At 42.3% G+C, this 21,619-nt stretch overlaps 2 protein-coding genes and 2 non-coding genes across 4 annotated transcripts; all 4 read left to right on the top strand.

Annotated features, from left to right (window-relative positions):
• The first annotated feature begins 179 nt into the window (after nt 1–179).
• Nucleotides 180–11,363, top strand: naca (nascent polypeptide associated complex subunit alpha). The gene is made up of 9 exons (XM_086114721.1): nt 180–261; nt 943–1,017; nt 4,066–7,047; nt 9,994–10,079; nt 10,275–10,352; nt 10,438–10,584; nt 10,706–10,834; nt 10,932–11,054; nt 11,241–11,363. Exons 2-9 carry the CDS (start codon nt 948–950, stop codon nt 11,253–11,255), a joined length of 3,630 nt encoding a protein of 1,209 aa, XP_085970847.1. The 5' UTR covers nt 180–261; nt 943–947; the 3' UTR covers nt 11,256–11,363.
• LOC147210681 (small nucleolar RNA SNORD59) lies at nt 10,125–10,197 on the top strand. Its single transcript, XR_015103039.1, has one exon. It is a non-coding gene; the product is annotated as a small nucleolar RNA SNORD59 (small nucleolar RNA).
• Nucleotides 11,097–11,171, top strand: LOC147210680 (small nucleolar RNA SNORD59). The gene has a single exon (XR_015103038.1). It is a non-coding gene; the product is annotated as a small nucleolar RNA SNORD59 (small nucleolar RNA).
• Nucleotides 11,364–16,077: 4,714 nt separating the features above from the next.
• Nucleotides 16,078–21,349, top strand: LOC147210678 (prostaglandin E synthase 3-like). Its single transcript, XM_086114719.1, has 8 exons — nt 16,078–16,240; nt 17,141–17,254; nt 17,850–17,919; nt 18,001–18,099; nt 18,171–18,257; nt 20,141–20,194; nt 20,299–20,326; nt 20,422–21,349. Exons 1-8 carry the CDS (start codon nt 16,221–16,223, stop codon nt 20,439–20,441), a joined length of 492 nt encoding a protein of 163 aa, XP_085970845.1. The 5' UTR covers nt 16,078–16,220; the 3' UTR covers nt 20,442–21,349.
• The last annotated feature ends 270 nt before the right edge of the window (nt 21,350–21,619 follow it).

Here is a 21,619-nt window from a genome sequence, read left to right as displayed (position 1 = left end):
CTTTTACTTAAATTTAGGACTTCCCTATGTAACACCTACAAGAGTTTAAATGCTCTTTAGAAACAACTACTGTATATCCTGTGTGTGTGTGTGTGTTTAAAGAAAGTTTGGGAAGATAATGAAGATATCGTATTCATAATTAGTCAGTTTTGGGCGACAGTAACCCGGAAAGGGAAATGTCCTTTCCAAACCGGATATCCGTCTACAACTGAGGTCACAGGTCCTCTCTCGCAGCCATCTTGGATATAGTATCCTGAGTTGGTGAGTATCTCCGTTGAGAATCTAATGCCATCCAATGCCTTTTCTAAAGATTACATTTTCCATCAACGGTCTCAAACGTTAACTCAAAGTAGTGTTTTTAGTCAGTAAGGCCATTTCCCCACCTTCTCTCACGCTTCTCGGTATTCTGTGCACCTCCATACTCCTGCCTATAACGGCTCAAAATGGGGGAACATGTTGGCTTTGAACTTCACGTGCAGCCTTCCAGGGCCGCATGAGTAGTTAAAGAACTGTTAAAAGCTTTCATGGGCTGACAACTAGTTGCTCGTCAAAATGGAGGATCATATTGGCTCTGAAGTTTACGTGCAGCATTCCAGGCCCGCATGAGTACATTAAGAACTGTTCAAGGCTTTTCGTGGGTTGACAATTAGTTGCTCGTAGTCGACGATTGTTTTCAGGTCAAAATGAAATACTGGTCTCGTTACCAGCATTCCAAGTTTTATGAAATTAGTTGTTTATAGCCTAACGTAGGTAAGAGAGCTAACTTAGCTGAAGCGTGGCTTGCCACACTGGTCCGATAAGTATTAGTAACAGCGAGTCGTCATTCGTAGAACATACAAAACTATTTTCTTAATTTAGAAGGTCATTTATTATAATATCCACATGATTTTGTGTATCGCACGTGTTTTCCCCCCATGAGGTAACCGTTGCTTCTTTTGTTAGCAATCATGCCAGGCGAAGCAACAGAAACAGTCCCAGTGACGGAGCAGGAGATGCAGCAGCCACAAGTGGAGACTGGTTCGTATTTATTAACTTGTCTTAAGCAAGCATGTCTTCAGAAATGCCGTTATTCAAAAATAGCAATCGAGGGGTCTGGTACTGTACTTGTTGCTTGTGAATGACTTAAATCGGGGCATTTCTATTGAGTGGCTGATGTGATGTAAGATGAGTGGTTTGTATTGGGTGTACTTGTAGCAGGTGATGGTCATTTTGGCTGTCACCTGCTATATGTTGCACATTTGTTGCAGCCTTAGCTCCACTGAGTAACCCAGGATCCCCTCGTATAGAGGGATTCGACCTTTGTGCTAAAAATAGCAATGTATTTACGATCACGTGTTCAACCATAGGGATAGGCTGTCACGCCTTATTGCGGACGTGGGTACAGTACAATGTTAAATCGTAAATATCTACATTAGTTTACTCGACTAGAAGTTTTTTGTGGACTTTTACAATCTGAAGTGGTAGAGAAGTACACAGAGGCTTTTGTGAGGCAAGCAAGGGCGCAATATGTGTTTAATTGGAGATTTGGATCCTTATAAACTTAAGAAAGAATTGATTGGTGACTCGAAAGTAAGGACTGCCCAGCAAGACTTGCCATTTATTATATAGACACACAAGCCTGTTCACAATAGGCGTACCGTAGTAGTCATTCAAAGTCAGTTTTCTAGTGTTCCTGCTATATAGATGGCAAATGAACTTTGTGTTCTCATCTAATGTGCTGCAAGACCATCTTTTATGGTAGAGCCCTTGACAATCACTTTGACAAAAAGAGGCAAAGTATACTTCAAGTTGTTCATTTGTCACTCCTGGCTACAGTTCCATGCCAAACTGACGTGTAAAACAATTGATTAAACAAACTAATGTCCGCTAGCTAAATGCTATCATGCAGTAAAAGGCAGACATGCTAATCAAAATTAGCACTGATGTTATGGTAAGTTACAAACCTTCGAACACACGCACACAGAGCAGTCCAGTGTGTTGTATACTTCTCCTCTTGTATGATAACTGTTAATGAAGATATGGGAAACAACAGCTTGCGTTTATGTCAAGTGCTCCATCCAGAATGCTCTAACGGACGATGATATTTGTAGCTTGCGCCCATAGCAACAGCTTACCTCCCGGTGATCGATCACTTTTCTTTTGGGTGGGCGTCAAATCCCTGGTTTGTAATGATTATCTGGAGTCTAAAGAAACCCAACTATTACAGCCAACAATGACACAACGATGAGGCATGACGATGGCGAATAATGTTTTCTTAGTGGGGCTAGCCTTTCAATGTGTCCACAGGCAATGCAGAAAAGGTCGAATCCATCTATTTATTCCAGGTCCATGTGGTGTTCTGCGCTGACAACTTTGTTTTAGATGGCATGTTGTGTGTGTTTTTTGCTTAAACCTTTTCACAACTAAAGGAAAACTTAATGAGGCTTGCAGTATAATAGCATGTGGCGTTTTATCTACAGGTTTTCATTTGTTTCAGCTCACCCTTTTTACATTTTAGGCCGCGGTGATTTTGCCATAACGGACAACTTGCCACCGAGCGTTATTTTTGCCGTGAATCACGCGAGAACTAAATGAACTCAAACTTAATGAACTCAAACTAAAATTAAAACACCTCGGCAGGAAACATTTCCTTGAGATGACTTCACTGAAACCCTCATCGGTTTTTGTACATGGCCCATTTTATTCTTCAGTCCTCTCTGACCACCTATGCCCAATTATTCACCCATATTAATCACAATATTGCTATTTACAGTACTTGGTGCCAACTGGTGGTTCCTACACTGGGCAAAACTTAGAAGTATCATGCATTGTGTCATGATGGTTGCAGGCCCATACTCATCACACTGGTATTGGACACAAATTCGATTGGTATGGCTGTTATGTCAGTAAGGTATAGGTATAGGTGATATGTAACGTCCTCGTTATTATTGTCACCGTTGCTGTTTCGATGTGCCATTTTAAATGATCGAGTATTAATACTCTCAAAAACAAACCTGTTCATATCCATTGATTGTCTGCAAATTAGGAGGGAGTGATGAAATCCTCATTTGGCGAATCAGTGTGCATAGAAGGGAAGGGGAAGTCTTCAGTCTTTATTTTGCGAATCAGTGGGCAGGTTTCTGTCACATTACTCAGCTGGGGGAACACAACTTTTGTTTCAAATATGAAGGAGTGTCCCGTTTCAGTGAGTCATTTAATAGCAAGCCCAAGTCCTTACCCTGGAACCGATTCAGGGTTTGACAAGACGAATGTTGGTCAAAATAACATTGTAAGATGTGCTGAAAAAGAGTCAGTGTGAAGAGCAATTCGCCAACGCTTCTTTTCAACCTAGAACGGGGCGACTGCAACATGACTACTGCTAAAGAAAAGCTGAGCAACACACTTATGAAACCCTTGCCAAGTTGAGCAAACACACATGGTACCATTGACAAAGCAAATAAAGGATGGCGGCGGGGCTTCACAAACGGCGCTATCACCTACATTTCTTAATGCAAACGGCTAAAGGTTTGCCTGATATTCAATATCAATTTAACATTCAGTTCTTACATGCTCATACTTCACACCATAGCTACATTAGTGATCACGTAGAGTATGTGTAGGACCATTTCGGAAGCCATCTGTCAAAAGATGGCAGCTGCTTTTCTTGTCACTGCAAATGTATATGCAATAATATAAAAATAATACGCTTTGCTTAAGTACCATAGAACATATTCTTTATTATAGAAGAGCTTGATGTCTGTGCAGACCATCATGATGCACTTCTCATCTGCTTCAGATGGTATTTTTTGACCATGTCTGTTCTAACTCAAATTCAGCAGCTGTGCTTGGAATCTTGCGAGTTGGAAATTTTAAATTAGTCTGACTCATAGTTAAAGCACCCCCTGACCGAGTTTTCTGTGTGGAATTTCAATAAGCTCTGCATTTTGAGTTGTGGTTTGTGTCAAACAAGTGTCACTACTTTAACCTTAAAAATATGATTGCGTCTTGCTTTGACCATCTAACCCGCATGGGAAGGAGTTCCATGTCCCTGTTTAAGAAGAAATTAAAGAATCTGTTTTTGTTCAGCACCAACTCCTGCCCCAGCTTCTGCCCAGCAACCTCAGACAGCTTCTGGCCCGGTTAAGCCCAAAGGCAAAGATGCTAAAAGTGCTCAGGGTCCTTCTGCCCCAAAGGCCGTTCCTGGTAGAAGGAAACACTCCTCTATGTCTGCCTCATCCTCGTCTCCCACCTCACCAAAATCCACTCCTTCCTCAACCCCCTTGTCACCGGTTCCATCCCCCTTAGCTTCCTCACCATCAGCTAATCACGGTACTCGTTTTGCTCCAAAAGTTGTGAAGGCTGGCAAACAAGATAAAGCCAAGAAAGTAGAGGCCTTTATGCCTCAACCTCTCACCCAAGATATCAAGGTCATCGAACAAAGTAAAAAATCAGTTGATACCAAACAAATTGTTGATGTGAAACCTGCCCCAACTGAGCCAAAACAAAAATCTACATCTGCTGCAAAACCTGTTGGAACCCCAGCAGCTAAAGTTCTCCCAAAGTCTGCTGTGGCAGCGTCAGATTTTCTTGCTGTTAGCCCTTCCAAATCTTCTCAAGTAACTTTGTTGACATCTGCTTCTGGTCCTGCTGATGATGATCTCCCACCACTCATCCCACCTACAAAGCCAAGCAAAATGTTAAATCAAAGTAGTCCTACTGGCCCTTTTGATGTATCTAAAATTGAATTGAAATCTAAGCATCTATCTGTGGAGGAAATCAAGACTGATTTACAGCCAAAGACTATGCCTGCTGAAAAAACTGTTCAAGTTAAAAAATCTAAAGCTTCAATTGTCACTGGTGAGACCACAACACCATTTCAAACCAAGGCCAACCCCAACAATTTGGAGACAAAGCCACCCACCCAGGGCAAACCTGCTCCCGTGGAGGTGGCAAAACCAGCTGTTCAGGCTGCTACGTCAGCCCATCAGATCAAATCTGCTCCTGTGCAGCCTGTTCCTGTCGATGCTGCCAAGGCAGTTCCACAAGACAAAGATGTCAAACCTGCTACGGTTGAGGCTGACAAGCCACCCTTGCAGGAACAGCTTGTTCCTGAGTCCGTTATCAAGCTAACCAAACAGGATAAGCCTAAACCCATGCAGGCTCCCAAGTCAGCCCCACAAGCCAAGGCTGCCAAGCCTGCTCCCGTTGAGCCCACCAAGCAAGTCTCATCACAGGCTGCCAAGCCTGCCACGACGGACAGGTCCACGCCCAAGTCCACTACTGTCCAGGCTGCCAAGCCAGCCTCACAAGACAAGGCTGCCAAACCGGCTCCCATAGAGCCCACCAAGCCAGCCTTGCAGGACAAGCATGTTCCTGTGCAGGCTGCAAAGCCAGCCCCACAAGACAAGACTTCAAAGCCTGCTACCGTAGAGCCCATCAAGCCAGTCTCACAGGATAAACATGCCCCCATGGAGGCTGCCATATCTGCCACCCATGACAAGTCCACTCCTGTACAGGCTGCCAAGCCTGCTCCCGTAGAGCCCACCAAGCCAGTCTTGCAGGATAAACATGTCCTCGTGGAGGCTGCCAAGCCTGCCACCCAGGATAAGTGCACTACCAAGTCCACTCCTGTGCAGGCTACCAAGCCAGACCCACAAGTCAAGGCTGCCAAGCCTGCTCCTGCAGAGCCCACAAAGCCAATCTTACAGGGTAATCATGCCCCTGCAGTGGCTGCCAAGTCTGCTTCCGGAGAGCCCAGCAAGCCAGTCTTGCAGGATAAACATGTCCTAATAGAGGCTACCAAGCCTGCCACTCAGGACAAGTCCAGTACCAAGCCAGACCCACAAGTCAAGGCTGCAAAGCCTGCTCCTGTAGAGCCCACTAAGCCAGTCTTGCAGGATAAACCTGCCCCTGCAGGGGCTGCTAAACCTGCTTCCGTAGAGCCCACCAAGTCATCATTGCAGGATAAAAATGCCCCTGCGGTGGCTGCGAAGCCTGCCACTCAGGACAAGTCCACCACCAAGTCCGCTCCTGTACAGGCTGCCAAGCCAGACCCACAAGTCAAGGCTGCCAAGCCTGCTCCTGCAGAGCCCACAAAGCCAGTCTTGCAGGGTAAACATGCCCCCGCAGTGGCTGACAAGTCTGCTTCCGTAGAGCCCCCGAAGCCAGTCTTGCAGAATAAACATGTCTTAGTAGAGGCTGCCAAGCCTGCCACTCAGAACAAGTCCAATACCAAGTCCACTCCTTTGCAGGCTGCCAAGCCAGACCCACAAGTCAAGACTGCGAAGCCTGCTCCTGTAGAGCCCACTAAGCCAGTCCTGCAGGATAAACCTGTCCCTGCAGGAGCTGCTAAGCCTGCTTCCGTAGAGCCCACCAAGCCAGCATTGCAGGATAAACATGTCCTTGTGGAGGCTGCGAAGCCAGCGGCACAAGTCAAGGCTGCCAAGCCTGCTCCTGTAGAGCCCACTAAGCCAGTCTTGCAGGATAAACATGTCCTTGTGGAGGCTGCCAAGCCTGCCACTCAGGACAAGGCAGCCAAGCCTGCTCCTGTAGAGCCCACCAAGACAGCATTGCAGGATAAACATGTACCTGTGGAGGCTGCCAAGCCTGCCACACAGGACAAGTCTACTCCTGTGAAGGCTACCCAATGTCAGAAGGCTGCTCAACCTTCTCCTGTAGAGACCACTAAGCCAGCCTTGCAGAAAAAACATGTCCGTGGGGACGCTGGAACTCCAGTCCCTCAGGACAAATCTACTACCATGAATGCTGCAAATCCAAACTTGCAGGACAAACCTGCTGTGGTAGAGGTGGTAGAGCCAGAGAAACTTGCTCAGAAGGCTGAACTCAAGTCTGTGGCGGAAACAAAAGCAGTTCGTGAGACAAAAGTGGTTGCTGATTCTCCAGTACCCGACCCAACTTCCTGCAAACTGACATTGGATGAAGCCCTTACAAAGCCTGCCCCTGTCCAATCTGAGGTTGAGTTATTAAATTCTTTGGCATCGCTCAAAACTGCCCCCACATCTGATAAAACCTCAGCCCAGGTGGATACTGTGATCAAGAACGATGCGGGTATTTCTTCCTTTCTTTCTTTGCTTTTTTCTTTCTTGTTGCTTTATGTCAGACTATCTGTACTGTGAATGGGTACTTTCTCAATATTCTGAAGCATCACCATATTGTTGAAATGAAGTTGCTCTTCAGGAAACTTGAGACTCCTTGATGTGATGTCAATGAATGGTTTTACTGTAGCAAGTTCTAAAAGTATGTAAATGCATTACATTTATTGCAAGTTGGGGGGAAAGTAATTAGCTGCACTGTAGAACATGTTGAGGGAGTTAAAGAACAAGCAAAAATGTCAACTATTGTCGTTATGTCATGATTACATTGATATTCAATTATTGGGGCTCCACTGTATCGTGGAGGTTTCCTTTGTGACCACAATTTGATCTACTTTGGGTTTGCATTGCTGCTCTGTAGGTTTTCTTTCTGTTTTTCTTCAAAATCAGGCGATTCAGTTTTTATGTATGATTTTCTGAAGGGACCCCCCCCCCCCCCCCCCCAAAAAAAACCCCAAGACTGATTCTTAGAGCTCGTCAAACCCAAAATTCCCGTGCCCTCATGGTGGGTGTGTTCAGAAATATGCTCTAAGTGCACTGCTCCGCTCAGATCGGTTGGAAACTCAACAGTGTTCAAATGTGCTCTTAGGTTTTTCAGTGTCCCAAAAAATGCAGTATCGGAGCCCAGTGTATCAAACGGTACAAGTAAAGAGTTTAAAACCCTGGAGAACTCACAGGGTCAAATTTGGCCCCTATAAATTCTGCTACTCAAATGCTCCCCTTAAATCCCAAAGGGTCAAATTTGGCCCTAATCCTAAATTAGGATTAAAGCATTAAATTAGAGCTGTGAAACGATCAAAATAATTAATCAAATTAAAAACGCAAATGTCATAATCAACTCAAATGAACTAAAAATTAATCGTGATTACTCACACATTTTTTGTTTCTGAATTTCCTTTTATATTTTTGTCCTATTTTTCCCCATTTTAATGCTCTCATCAACATGAAATCATGAATCAGTATTCTATGTGCAAAATGCAGATATTTACTGAAATAACAATTTCGATTTTCAATTTTACATGAACAATTTTCACTTGGAGCAGTTATTCGCACATATTCTCTCACACAATATTACTGTCTATAAACAACAGTGAAAAAAATATTTTGCCACACAACAGCTCCTTTAACAGCTCTTTTTAGGGAATCAAAACAGAGCAATATAAAATTATAAAGTGCACATCTAAGGTAAACTAGTACTCAGCCTATATTGGATTTAAGCCATGGTTGCATATTTCGTTTTTCTCAAGTTTGCTTTGAACACAGCAGTCAGGCTATGTTGATTCTGTTGGTGCTTCTTGCGCGGAAGTCTCTCTCTGGTTTTGTGTAGACATCATTTCAGATGACTACACTTGTTTCGAGGCACAACACAACACTGGAGACGTTTTATTTTCAGTGTTCGCTACGACAGCACCGCTGAACTCTCGACGTGCCTCAGCGCACCGTCACTGTCAGATGAACACAGAGAAGCTCCACCCCCTTTATTTATATGCACACGAAACACAGTAACCTTCCACACAAAATAGTTCCAAACAAGTAACAATTGCGTCAGTGGCATACATCGTATTCGACAGGCTAACTGCTCTTTCTTCACCAGAGGCTCATCAACCTAGTCTCTTATTTCTCTCCCGAAACAATGTCTTCTCCCGATTGGTGTACCTTAGCCTTCTCCGCTACGTACAATTTCTGTTCATAGCTTGTAATGGCTCTCGCTGGCAATTCGTAGTGGAGTCGTTAGAAGCAATGCGAATGATTTTAGCTTGAGTCTGGCTGTGGGCAATGTTGACAGGCTTGCATGCAGTAGCCATACATTTAGCTATATGGCTTCAGCAAATTTGTTCTTCGTCGTGTTATCCATTTTCTTCACTTTGAAATGATCCACAGCTGTCTGTCTTAGACAAGGGGGCAGAGTACTCACATCAGCTGTGTGCTTGGTCATTAAGTGGTATTTCAGACTTGACGTGCTATGATGATAGCTCAGTTTACAACTGCAAAACATAAAGGTAACTTTGGTCTTGTCAGTGGAACAATCTGGCTTTTTAATAGTAAACTTTCCATTCATAAAGTCTTTAAGTATCCGTTTTCGGTGTCTCGCGCTGCCGTCGCTGGCAAAACAGACATGGGCGTGGACTCCTGCAGCGCGCTTGTTGTTTTGTTTCCGGTTTATTTACAGAGCAACGTAAAATCCGTTGTGACGTGTGCTGCGTTAATCTCGCGAGAAAAAATTGAATCACGTTAAAATTCATTTAAATTAATGCCGATAAAATGCACTAAACTGACAGCTCTACATTAAATATTTGAAAAAACATTTTGGTGTTCAGTGAACATATAGCAGTCATTTAATGTAAAATTCATAATTTTCCAAAGAAGTAAAGGGTTCTTGGGTTCTCCAGGGTTAAGCAAGAACTGCTGATAATAGACAGCATTCAGAAATTGTGAACAGAGCACGCTGTTCCTCCCCCAGTACACATCGCTGAAATCTCTGCGAAATCACAATTAAGGTACAATCTTGGTGGGTTAAATTTGCCTTTTGGCGCAGTAAATCCTTGTTGTAAATCAATGCCTACCGTCCTTCCTATAAGTCTTATACTAAATGTAAGACAAAGAACTTATGTGAGAAGTACTATGATTTACAGCATTGGTATTCTTTATTTTGCATCAAACTTATTAGTGTAATGAGAAACAACTGTTTAAAAGGGTGGAACCGTGTGTGTGCGGGGGGGGGGGTGTAATGGCTTAATAGAAGAACAAAAAAACTCAACTGCTACTTTGCAGAAATTTACCTTTAGTATCATGGAACATGTCACCTGTGAAAAGTAAGGGAACCCTGTAATGTACAGTATATATACAATTGTCTTTTTCCACTGTATTTCGTGGAATGACTTTGTTTTGGTCAAAATTATAGGTTCTGGCACAGAATCGGAGAGTGACGACTCAGTCCCTGAGCTGGAGGAACAGGACTCTGCGCAGACACAGACTCAACAAGCACAGGTGAGGTTGAAGCCTCTTTGCTGCTATTTGCCAAACATGAAGACTCCTGGATGATGATTTACACAGTGACTTTCGTTCTTCTGAGCCTATTGAAGCCAACCCTTCTGTCCTGAGAAGAGTCGTTTTTGTTTTTTAAATTAAGTTGCTCAATTTCCGAGTTGACGCTCATATGGATGAACACTTTGCTTGCTGTAGGTTGCAGCTGCTGCTGAACTCGATGAGGAACCCGTCAGTAAAGCCAAACAAAGCCGCAGTGAAAAGAAGGCGCGAAAGGTAATGTTAAATTGCTGCAATTGGTTTCGTTTGATCTAACTTGGCGATACCAAGGCATGAATGGCATGGATATCTTTTCTTATAGGCAATGTCAAAACTCGGTCTCAGGCAGGTAACAGGTGTCACCAGAGTCACAATTCGCAAATCCAAGAACATCTTGTTTGTCATAACGAAGCCAGATGTCTACAAGAGCCCCGCATCAGACACATACATTGTTTTCGGGGAAGCTAAGGTATGTGGCTATGTAATTGCACAATTTTATTGATTTTGGTCTTCCTTTTCTCTGGTGTTAGTAATCAAACTGTTATCACTGTTTTGTGATCCACACTCCACCCCACCCTTTTCTAACCTAGATTGAAGATCTCTCTCAGCAAGCCCAGCTGGCTGCTGCAGAAAAATTCAAGGTGCAGGGAGAAGCTGTATCGAACATCCAGGAAAATACACAGACGCCAACAGTACAGGAGGAGAGCGAAGAGGAAGAGGTCAATATGAATTTAACATACAACAAACGGACAAAAGCTCCATTCCCAAACCACCATTTTCGCCCATCTTAATATTTCACTCATCCTGTTGTTTTAGGTTGATGAAACTGGAGTTGAGGTCAAGGACATTGAACTCGTCATGTCACAAGCAAACGTATCACGGGCCAAAGCTGTACGTGCCCTCAAAAACAACAACAACGACATTGTCAATGCTATTATGGTAAGTTCTCCGGACCTTCTGTGCAGTTGTTTAACAAACAATTCTACAGTGATGATTGAGACAGTGACTTTCGTTCTTCTGAGTTGAACTGAAGCCAATATTTCTGTCCTGAGAAGAGATGCTCCTTCGTAATCTAGTGAGGCAACAAATAACTATTGTTGCTGACAAACTTTGTTTCCATTGCAGGAGTTGACAATGTAAAGCGGACCCTGGCAAGAAGCGTTTGAAGAAAGGTTGCTGATTCGATATTGGCTCATTTGTAGAATTTATACACAAGATGGAAATTAAAGTGTGACTTAACAATAAAAATTTTGTTTGTACTTATTTCTGGGGGGAAAATTCACTCACTGGAATTTGTTAGTTGAAGGTTCAACACCTTTGTTTGAAGATGTGAATTTTCTTTACAATATGTTCGATGCACCCCAAATGGTCTAAGCACGGGGTTCTGATTAATATTGTTTGTGGAATATCAATGAAGGCAGCAAAGTTCAGCCATTTTTATCCATCTCAGGTGGCTGCCATTTTGCCACAAAGTGACCTCAAGGTGCCAAAAGGCTCAGTTAACGACCATCATGGCTCACGTTTTCTGCGTTTGGTCATGTTTTCGGAAGCTGAGCCCTTCGGCACTGATGTCCTTTTCAGTCTACAAGTGGAAAATGGCATCACCTTGAGATGGATAAAGACAAGGGAATTTTGCTGCGCAATTCATATTCCACAAATGCAATATTACCCCCCACCCCCCAGTGTTATTTTATTTTTACTACGTTTGTGTTAATTTTGTCCCAAAAAAATGGCACTGCATTTGAATGTGTGATAACTCAGTCATTTATGAATAGTTTTTTACTTTCAACCACTCAAATGTTCAGTGGCATCAGACCCATCCATACATTTGTGTGTGTGTGTGAGGGGGCGGGGGGGTCTCTCCCCTGACCTTCACTGGACAATAAAAGTCCAAAAATGGACTATGAAGAAAACAAGCTATTCTCTATATGCATTAATTGAAAATTTTCATATGACATAGGGCCTTAATTTTTTTTTTTTTTTGCAAGGTCATTTTTTTGGGCAATGGGCATTTTTCTGAATACACTAGACTTACGGGGTGGGAGGGGGGCTCGTGCTTTGTTCGTGTGAAGTAATTTATGATGATTTTTTCACTTTTAATGTTTCACTGTTCAGTGGCATCAGACCAATCCATACATGTTCACTTTTTTTAAAGCATACTAAGGATAGCAGTATTTTGCTAATATCAAAATTGTGTGTATATACTGTATATAATCTGAATATTTCATGACATAACTAGAGCCTTAAATAAGCTTACTTTTTTTTACATGCTCGTTTTTTGCAAATGGAAATTTTTCTCAAAATACTTTTTTTTTAACACTGCTTTTAAAGTGTGACAAACAAGTCATGAAGATATTTTTTCACTTTCAACCACTCAAAAATGTTCAGTGGCACCAGACCGATCCAGACATATTTTTTGATGCCTTTTATGGACAATACAAATTGAATTTTATGACTGCAACTCTTGATATGCATTTTATCTGGCTAATGCTAATAAATGCTCCCCTATAATTGACCTTTGGACAATGTGAGACAGCCTCATGCCAAAAATATTTAATCTGGGGAGAGATATAAGTATCGATGAGCAGCTTGTGTCTTTTTTTTTTGGCCACTGCTCCTTCAAACAGTATATGTCGTCAAAGCCAGCAAAATATGAACTGTTTGCGTTGTTGCTACCTCTTATGCTTGGAACATGCATGTGTACACTGGGAAGCTTCCTGAAGGCCCTTGAGAAAAAAAATCTGGGAATGAGGGTGGTTTTGGACCTATGTAACTCACTGTAGGGCCATACATTGAACAGCTAATTTTCTCACTTCTTTTCCCCTGGCTGCCGAATTAAAAAATGGCTTTGATTGGAATAATTCTAGGGCGGCCCAGTGATCGAGTGGTTAGCGCATCGACCTCACAGAGCAGAGGTATGGGTTCGATTCCAACTCTGGCCTTCCTGTGTGGAGTTTTTGCATGTTCTCCCCGTGCCTGCGTGGGTTTTCTCCGGGTACTCCGGTTTCCTCCCACATTCCAAAAACATGCATGACAGGCTGACTAAACACTCAAAATTGTCCCTAGGTGTGAGTGTGAGCGCGGGTGGTTGTTCGTTTCTGTGTGCCCTGTGATTGGTTGGCAACCGGTTCAGGGTGTCTCCCGCCTACTGCCCGAAGACGGCTGGGATAGGCCCCAGCACCGCCCCGCGACCTTTGTGAGGATAAAGCGGATCAGAAGATGGATGGATGGACTGTAACAGCTAAGTAAATCACACAGGCCATAAGTCACTTTTGGGAGAGAAGCAGAAACATACTTTCAGTTTTTAGACTGTGCATAAAATGCATTTATGGGCTGACAACAAAACGTGATATCGCAAAACTCTGATTTAAAAAAAAAAAAAAGATTTTTGACTGCAACCTGACATCACCAAGCTTCCACAAGTAATATGATTATTGCTTTGGCTTGAGCACAAAGTGAGCGCATGGACGAGTTTATCTATGCATAAAATTATCCGAACCGTTTATCCTCACGAGGGTCGCGCGCATAGACATAACCATTTACGCTCACAATCACACTAAGGGACAATCTAGGGCAGTGGTCCCCAGCCTTTTTTTCCGCCGCGAACTTGTTCATATGTTACCGGTGGTGTTCGATTGCATTGTGTTTAAGAATATTGACGACGCACAGCAGGATTTCTTGTGTTGATTCCGTTCAACTGTCTCAATCACAAAACCTGACGATAACACCAGAAAACATCCCCCCCTCAATTATATTGACACTGTGTGCCCCTACACAAATTAAATGGCACAGTGCAAAATACTTAGACTTGTAAATGAAAACAAAAGTTTCTCCAGCTCTCAGGACATTGACTTCCCCATGGACAGGAAAAGAGGAAGGTCGAAGGCGTGAGAACAATTTCGAAGAGGCCTTGCAACATTAATTATTGAAGTAGAAAAACACACCTGTGAAAATAATTAGTGACTCAGCAAAGTGCTTATTAATCGTTTCTATAATGTTCGATCTATAGTGTAAATTATGTGTATTATAGCTGAATGAATATGAAAAACTACAGTATCTACCAACAGTGGTTCTCGAATGAGGGTACGCGTACCCGGGTGCCGCTGTGGGTGTGTGAAGGCACTTTGGGGGTTCCATGAGAAATAAATACTTTATATATTATAAATATAGGTAAAATCTAAGGGCTTGATCTCCGTAGTTCACAGGTGTCAAACTCAGGTCCTGGTGGGCCGCTGTCCTGCATGTTTTCCAAGTCTCCCTGTTGCAACACACCTGATTCAAACGATCAGATCATCAGCAAGCTCTGCGGAAGCCTGACATTTAACCTGTTCATTTGAATCAGGTGTGTTGCAACAGGGAGACTTGGAAAACATGCAGGACAGCAGCCCTCCAGGACCTGAGTTTGACACCGATGCGGCGTAGTTGCTTCCCTGCACGAATGACAAAGAGCGTCAGGCACAGCAAGTGTCTCACTAAAACATACCACGCAATGCAAAAACACTGCGTTCAGTGCAACAATGCAATATTCCATCTTGACATTTTGGTCATGTCGTCAGCCCTCTTTTTAATTATTAACTATGTATCTCGATTACTTTTTGAAACAAGTATTTTCATCACCAAGCTTCCACAAGTAATATGATTATTGCTTTGGCTTGAGCACAAAGTGAGCGCATGGACGAGTTTATCTATGCATAAAATTATCCGAACCGTTTATCCTCACGAGGGTCGCGCGCATAGACATAACCATTTACGCTCACAATCACACTAAGGGACAATCTAGGGCAGTGGTCCCCAGCCTTTTTTTCCGCCGCGAACTTGTTCATATGTTACCGGTGGTGTTCGATTGCATTGTGTTTAAGAATATTGACGACGCACAGCAGGATTTCTTGTGTTGATTCCGTTCAACTGTCTCAATCACAAAACCTGACGATAACACCAGAAAACATCCCCCCCTCAATTATATTGACACTGTGTGCCCCTACACAAATTAAATGGCACAGTGCAAAATACTTAGACTTGTAAATGAAAACAAAAGTTTCTCCAGCTCTCAGGACATTGACTTCCCCATGGACAGGAAAAGAGGAAGGTCGAAGGCGTGAGAACAATTTCGAAGAGGCCTTGCAACATTAATTATTGAAGTAGAAAAACACACCTGTGAAAATAATTAGTGACTCAGCAAAGTGCTTATTAATCGTTTCTATAATGTTCGATCTATAGTGTAAATTATGTGTATTATAGCTGAATGAATATGAAAAACTACAGTATCTACCAACAGTGGTTCTCGAATGAGGGTACGCGTACCCGGGTGCCGCTGTGGGTGTGTGAAGGCACTTTGGGGGTTCCATGAGAAATAAATACTTTATATATTATAAATATAGGTAAAATCTAAGGGCTTGATCTCCGTAGTTCACAGGTGTCAAACTCAGGTCCTGGTGGGCCGCTGTCCTGCATGTTTTCCAAGTCTCCCTGTTGCAACACACCTGATTCAAACGATCAGATCATCAGCAAGCTCTGCGGAAGCCTGACATTTAACCTGTTCATTTGAATCAGGTGTGTTGCAACAGGGAGACTTGGAAAACATGCAGGACAGCAGCCCTCCAGGACCTGAGTTTGACACCGATGCGGCGTAGTTGCTTCCCTGCACGAATGACAAAGAGCGTCAGGCACAGCAAGTGTCTCACTAAAACATACCACGCAATGCAAAAACACTGCGTTCAGTGCAACAATGCAATATTCCATCTTGACATTTTGGTCATGTCGTCAGCCCTCTTTTTAATTATTAACTATGTATCTCGATTACTTTTTGAAACAAGTATTTTGTAACATTAGATAATTACTTATTTCAAGTAACGTGCCTGTTAACGACTAAAGGGACAGTCGACATCATCTCCGCAGCTGAAAGCTCTAGAAAGGTCGATTAGGGCCGACGGGCTCCCTCCTTTGCTATTCTCAAAACCACACTACGTAACTCCAGCCAATCTAGTTTCGCTGGTTGGCTGGTGGTGACGTTTTGCGTTGCCTGCCAGTGTGTGGTAAACGTTTCTTCACTCCGCAGGCGATAAAGCGCTTTTCTCACACAAGGCTGTTCTGTCTCCGAAAAAGACAATGACATCACGTCCAGACACGTAAGTGTGTGTGAAACACTCCCAGTGCTCAGGCTAAAAAGTGGAAATTGTGCTTGTGTAGCCGGCTAACGTTAGCCTCCCGACAACATGCCGCGGTAATGGCGGGAGGCCGGCCTTTACCTCGGTGAACTGTGAGCTACAATTAACTTGCTAACTGTCTGACATTTTCAGACCAGTCTTTCAAATATTTCGGCCACTATCGCTTACTAACGTATGGGAGGATTCTTTGACGCTGCGACGACTATTGTATGACGTTCTGGCGTATGTCAGGTGCACCGCATGGCTCAACTAACTCGACTGTTAGCTCGGCTAGCGACATCGAATTCATTCAGCCACTTTCTAGTCTGTTCTAATGAGGATCACATCTATATCGAAGTTAAGACTGGCGTTGTTGATCTTTACGCTTATTAATAGCATAACCGTATTTTGAAAATACGGAGTTTATTCACGATTAATGATGGCTCATGGGGCCACGAGTTGATTGCATTGTAATGTGGCGGATAACAAGCAGCGTATTCAGACTTCCCAGCTCACAAGGAGTTGTCTGCCGTCGCGCATTAGTTGCACATTCTACCCCAAATTTGTGTTTTTAGTTTTATAAATAGGATGTCTTTTAATGCTAAGGCCCACTGTAACTTGATACTGTCGTCACCTGATACTGCCTTTTTTAATGGAGGACTGTTCCACCTGAACTGTGCCCTTCAATTGCTTATCATGGCGTATGTTTGCATTTTACTTGGAACTTAGTTAACATTTCTGTAAAGTAAAATGAGTATCATCGCAGTGATGCTAAACCTCTTGCGCGTTTGTGCCCTCTTTTGTATTCCTATAAAGTGCCATGCAAATATTGTTGAATCCATTCAAAAGAATTGCTGTGCTCTCCTTGCCGTTTCTTCACAGGCATCCAGCAAGTGCCAAGTGGTACGAAAGGAAGGACTCTGTTTTTATAGAGTTCTGCGTAGTGGACAGCAAAGAAGTAAAGGTCACTTTTGATAAAACTAAATGTGCTTTCAGGTATGTATTGATCACAATTGCCCATCTTCAAAACCCTCCTCAAAACTCACTTGTATTCTTTGGCATTCGACTCAGCATGACTTAGATTTGTTCTTGGTTTTACTGTTTGGTGCTTTCTACCGCCTTTATTACCGATTTGTCTTACTGTTTATTGTGCATGTTAAATTGCTCCATGTACAGCACTTTGTATGCAGCGATGGCTGTTTGAAAGTGCTCTATAAATACTGTTGACTTGACTTGACTTGACAATTACTAGGCACAGCCTGGCTCTGTCAGCTAAACTGTCTTTGAAGGGTTTGCTTTTGGTTTGGTTTGTTTATTTATTTATCTATGCCACACACATAGGCGCTGTGGTCTTAACTGTCTATCAACAGAGCTACTATGTGCACTTGTCAGAAATGATGGTAGTCCAAAGCATTGACTAATTCAAATATCCAATAAATATGTATGTGTAATCTCAGGTCTGAGGAACATGTTTCCGTTTGTTGAATGCTTGAAACTAGCAGCATGAATGACATCAGGTTAAAAGACAAACAACTAGGACAAGTGAGGCCGGGTTCTGTAATTGTATGTGTACTTGTGCGTGTTTTCCCAGTTGTGTTGGGGGAACTGACAATGTGAAACATGAAAACGAAATAGAACTCTTTGATGCCATCGAGCAAAATGTAAGTATTGTTAAATACATTGACCAACGTTGACTTTTTTTTTTTTTTTTAACACCTCACCTTCACCGTCCTTCAATGCAGGAATCCAAACACAAACGCACAGACAGATCTGTGTTGTGCTTTTTGCGGAAAGCAGAACCGGGCAAGTCATGGCCGAGGTTGACCAAAGAGAAGCCTCAGGTTGGTTGCCTTCAAGATGCCATCCGTTTAAAATGTACCTGAGAGGTTAAATGCATGTGTCTCCACAACAGAGATGGCTCACTGTTGACTTTAACAACTGGAAAGAGTGGGAGAACGACTCAGAGGAAGAGATGGGCAACTTTGATCAATTTTCAGATGTAAGCACTCGTACACTCTACATTCCTCATTCATTTTTATTCTTATTACAATACTTTTTCAAGCTCCTTTTCTCAGGTTTTTTTTTTTTTAAAAAAGCAATAGTTTTTTTCTAAAATAATATCAGCTTTATTATACATTATAGCTGTTTTGGGCAATTAATTTTGCAAAGCGGCCACATGAGAAACTGGAACATTTGGAGGGAGCCCAAGCCAAAATGCAAACTTCAAACTTTGTATTATTTTTAATGAATTAATAAAACAAATAAATTTGGATGTGTCTACATATAGTATTGTATTTTTATAAGACACTCCAGTGTATTAGTCGCGTTTTGGGGGGAATGTGTTGGACAAAAACAGAGACCAAGAACAGCAGTGCTCAGGCTTGAAGCCCAAATCGTGGGTGCGTTTGGAAACACACTTTGACTGTGTACTGCTTCCCTCCCGATTGTTCTGAAACTCAAAGTTCTGGCATTATATCAGTCGGAGCTCCAATTTCAATATATACAGTTAGTATTCTCTAGTAAGGAATCATATTTATGCTGTCCAATCCTTCCTCATAACAGAATTTCCATTAGTGGGATATGACAATGGTACATGTCCTTTATGAACATGCAAGTTGTGAACAAAATACATGTGTAACAACACAAGCAATGAAATGCAAAAATATATGCTCCAAACACTGTTTATAACGCAAAGTATACGGTACAGGTATATGAACAAAATACAGTATAACAAACTTAGGACTATTTGCTACAAAATGAGACTAGTAACAGACCTGGTGGCTTTTCTTTCCACTCACTCACTGTCTCCAAGCTTACCTCCCCTTGATCGCCACCCAAGACAGCGTTGCTCAGCTGATGTCGTGCAATGAACTTTTAAAGCCAGCCACGGGACACTTCGAAGTCCTCGATGCCCATAGTTAGCACGGTGGAACTCACCTCTCTAATGTACTCAAATCAGTTAATCAGTTTCACCTCCACAAAAAAAAAGAAAAGAATTTGGAGCGCCAGGAGAAGCATTTTAAAACGGTACACATGAGCTACGTTAGTGATGTTCATGCAGTTAACATGCTGCAAAAGTGTGTCCCATGCCTCGGCACCAGGTCTCTACTAAGCTAGGCGGTGATTCCCTTTTCACAAATTCTTGTATCTAATTCATTTTTCTGTTTAATGCGTGCTCACGTGTGCCTGGGTGCATGTGTGGTAACGGGTTGATAGGGGGAGATTGGCTGCTTGAAAAGTAGATCTTTGGTCAAAAGAGGTCAAAATTAGAGATTTGGGAAATTGTCACTAGGTGTCAGTATTACTCCGTAAACCTTCACATTTCTTGATAGATTTTGAAGTGGAACAGTTGGGTTCGATTCCATGCACTCACATCTTTTAAATCAAAAACAATTTTCTGATTCAAATGGCTCTTTTGTCACACCCCTAGTTAATATATTAGATTTTTTAATACACACTTCAAATATGTTAACATTTTTAATGTTGATTTTGTGGGCGTGGCCGTGTTTTTCCTGGACAAAATACATTTCTGTTAAACTGTGATAGGTTACAGTAGTTGGTTTAAAATGTAAAATGACTTTGAAGTCACCCAGAATCATGGAACTGACTGCTTTTGATTCAGAAGGGTCACCTACAGTAGTGATTTCGAGGGTTTTACTTGGTACGATCCTTAATTCAACGCATTCAGTGGCTGATAATAGACATTTTTTTTCAGGGGTGTATTTCTAAGGTTTCACCTAATGAGTGACATTTAAAAAGGTGCAGACAAACTAATGGAACGTTGGCCTTGGTACATTGTAAATCTTAATATACCTTGTGAAGGTCTCAACATAAGGGGGAGTGAAGATGACTTTTGTGACTTTTTCCACTTTCATGTTGCAGATGATGAATAACATGGGAGGTGATGATTTCCAACCTGATCTCGATGGTGACGACGTAAGAATCATTTTTGTTTAAACCAGTTTCAGCCACGAGATTGACGTCTGTTTATCATTCCATGTTTTACTTGAATTTTTTTAAACCACATTTTCTTTTTCCAGGATGAGTCTGCAGACAGCGACGATGAAAGTCAGTCGCTTTTCCATGTATCATTAAGTTCTGAGGCACTTACTGGTGGGAGCCTGTGACACAGAAAGTCTAATTGTATTTCTCCCTACTTTCAGAAATGCCAGACTTGGAATAGAGGGCCCGATACTCTGGAAGGAAAGGAAAAGATCGGCAGACAAAGGAAACAAATGAAATCGACACTTTTACACTTTTTTTTAAAGGCATCGGGGGGAAAAAACTAAAGTACTGAGTCGGCAGCCATAATTAAATGCATAGCCTCTGCTCGATGCTCCTGTGAAGGTTGACATGCATGGTAATGTACAGAGCAGCTATCTCCACTTCCATTTGCTGTACTGCACGTCAGGTATCTTGCTTTACTGTTATGACCAACGAAGCACACCTTAATCGATGGAAAAGCTTGTCCTCAATTGAGCAATATGTGTTGATCAGATTGACTACAACAGAATTGTGGTTTATGATTAGTAAAATCTTTGTCAAATGTTGTGGTTATAAGTTGGGTAAATAGTGTAGTTTCCTCTGTTAAAAATAATAAAATATAAAAACAATTTGTCGGGGTCCCTCTAAACTGCCTTCCATGTGTCGTGAATTAGATGACCAGGAAGCCGGTCTGTTGTTTCTGTAACTTCAATTTCCTGCTTACACGTTTCCCTTTACTCCTTGTTTATATGAAGTCATGGCAAACATGTTTCATCTGTCCAATTACCATCTAATCGAGTATTGTAAACGGAGTTCACTCGTTTGAATATCTTAACTGTTCCTCTCTCCAACATGCACTCAGCCTGCAGGATCAAGTTGAAATTATTTGCAGTGCAGGCTTGAAGCGTGGTTGTGCTTCAGCATCACATCTCTGGGTTCTACACGCATACACACACAAAATTGAGAACAGAACCTTGTTGGAGAGATGCAGTGATGTGTAATGACCAAATTCTATTTGCACTGTCAACATGTTTGGGGAGACGTGATGTTGCATTACAGTGGACATTCATTTTTTGTCTACATATTTCTAATAAACTGTTAAAGAAATCTTGGATGCTCTCTTGGTCATAACTAAAAAGCTGTTTTGACTAACTAGGTGGGTCGGGGAACTTAAAACCTTGGATGGTTCAAACTGTTGTGCATATTGCTAAAGCTAAAATGATACAGGTTCACCATGTGTCACAGGATAATGAAAACTACCAACAAGTTAGGTGCACAAATCGCTATAGTGACGTCCTGCAAAAGGTTTGGGAAGCCACCTCAAAATGGGAATTCCGAAGCTGAGGTCGGGGCTTTATAAACTTCTCTTTGATAGCA

The sequence above is a fragment of the Hippocampus guttulatus genome, chromosome 1 (assembly GCF_054856545.1).
Source record: "Hippocampus guttulatus isolate MCC_2025c chromosome 1, RoL_Hgut_1.0, whole genome shotgun sequence".
Lineage (NCBI taxonomy): Eukaryota > Metazoa > Chordata > Actinopteri > Syngnathiformes > Syngnathidae > Hippocampus > Hippocampus guttulatus.
The sequence above is the reverse complement of the archived record's forward strand: the minus strand, read 5'-3'. Positions and strand labels throughout refer to the sequence as shown.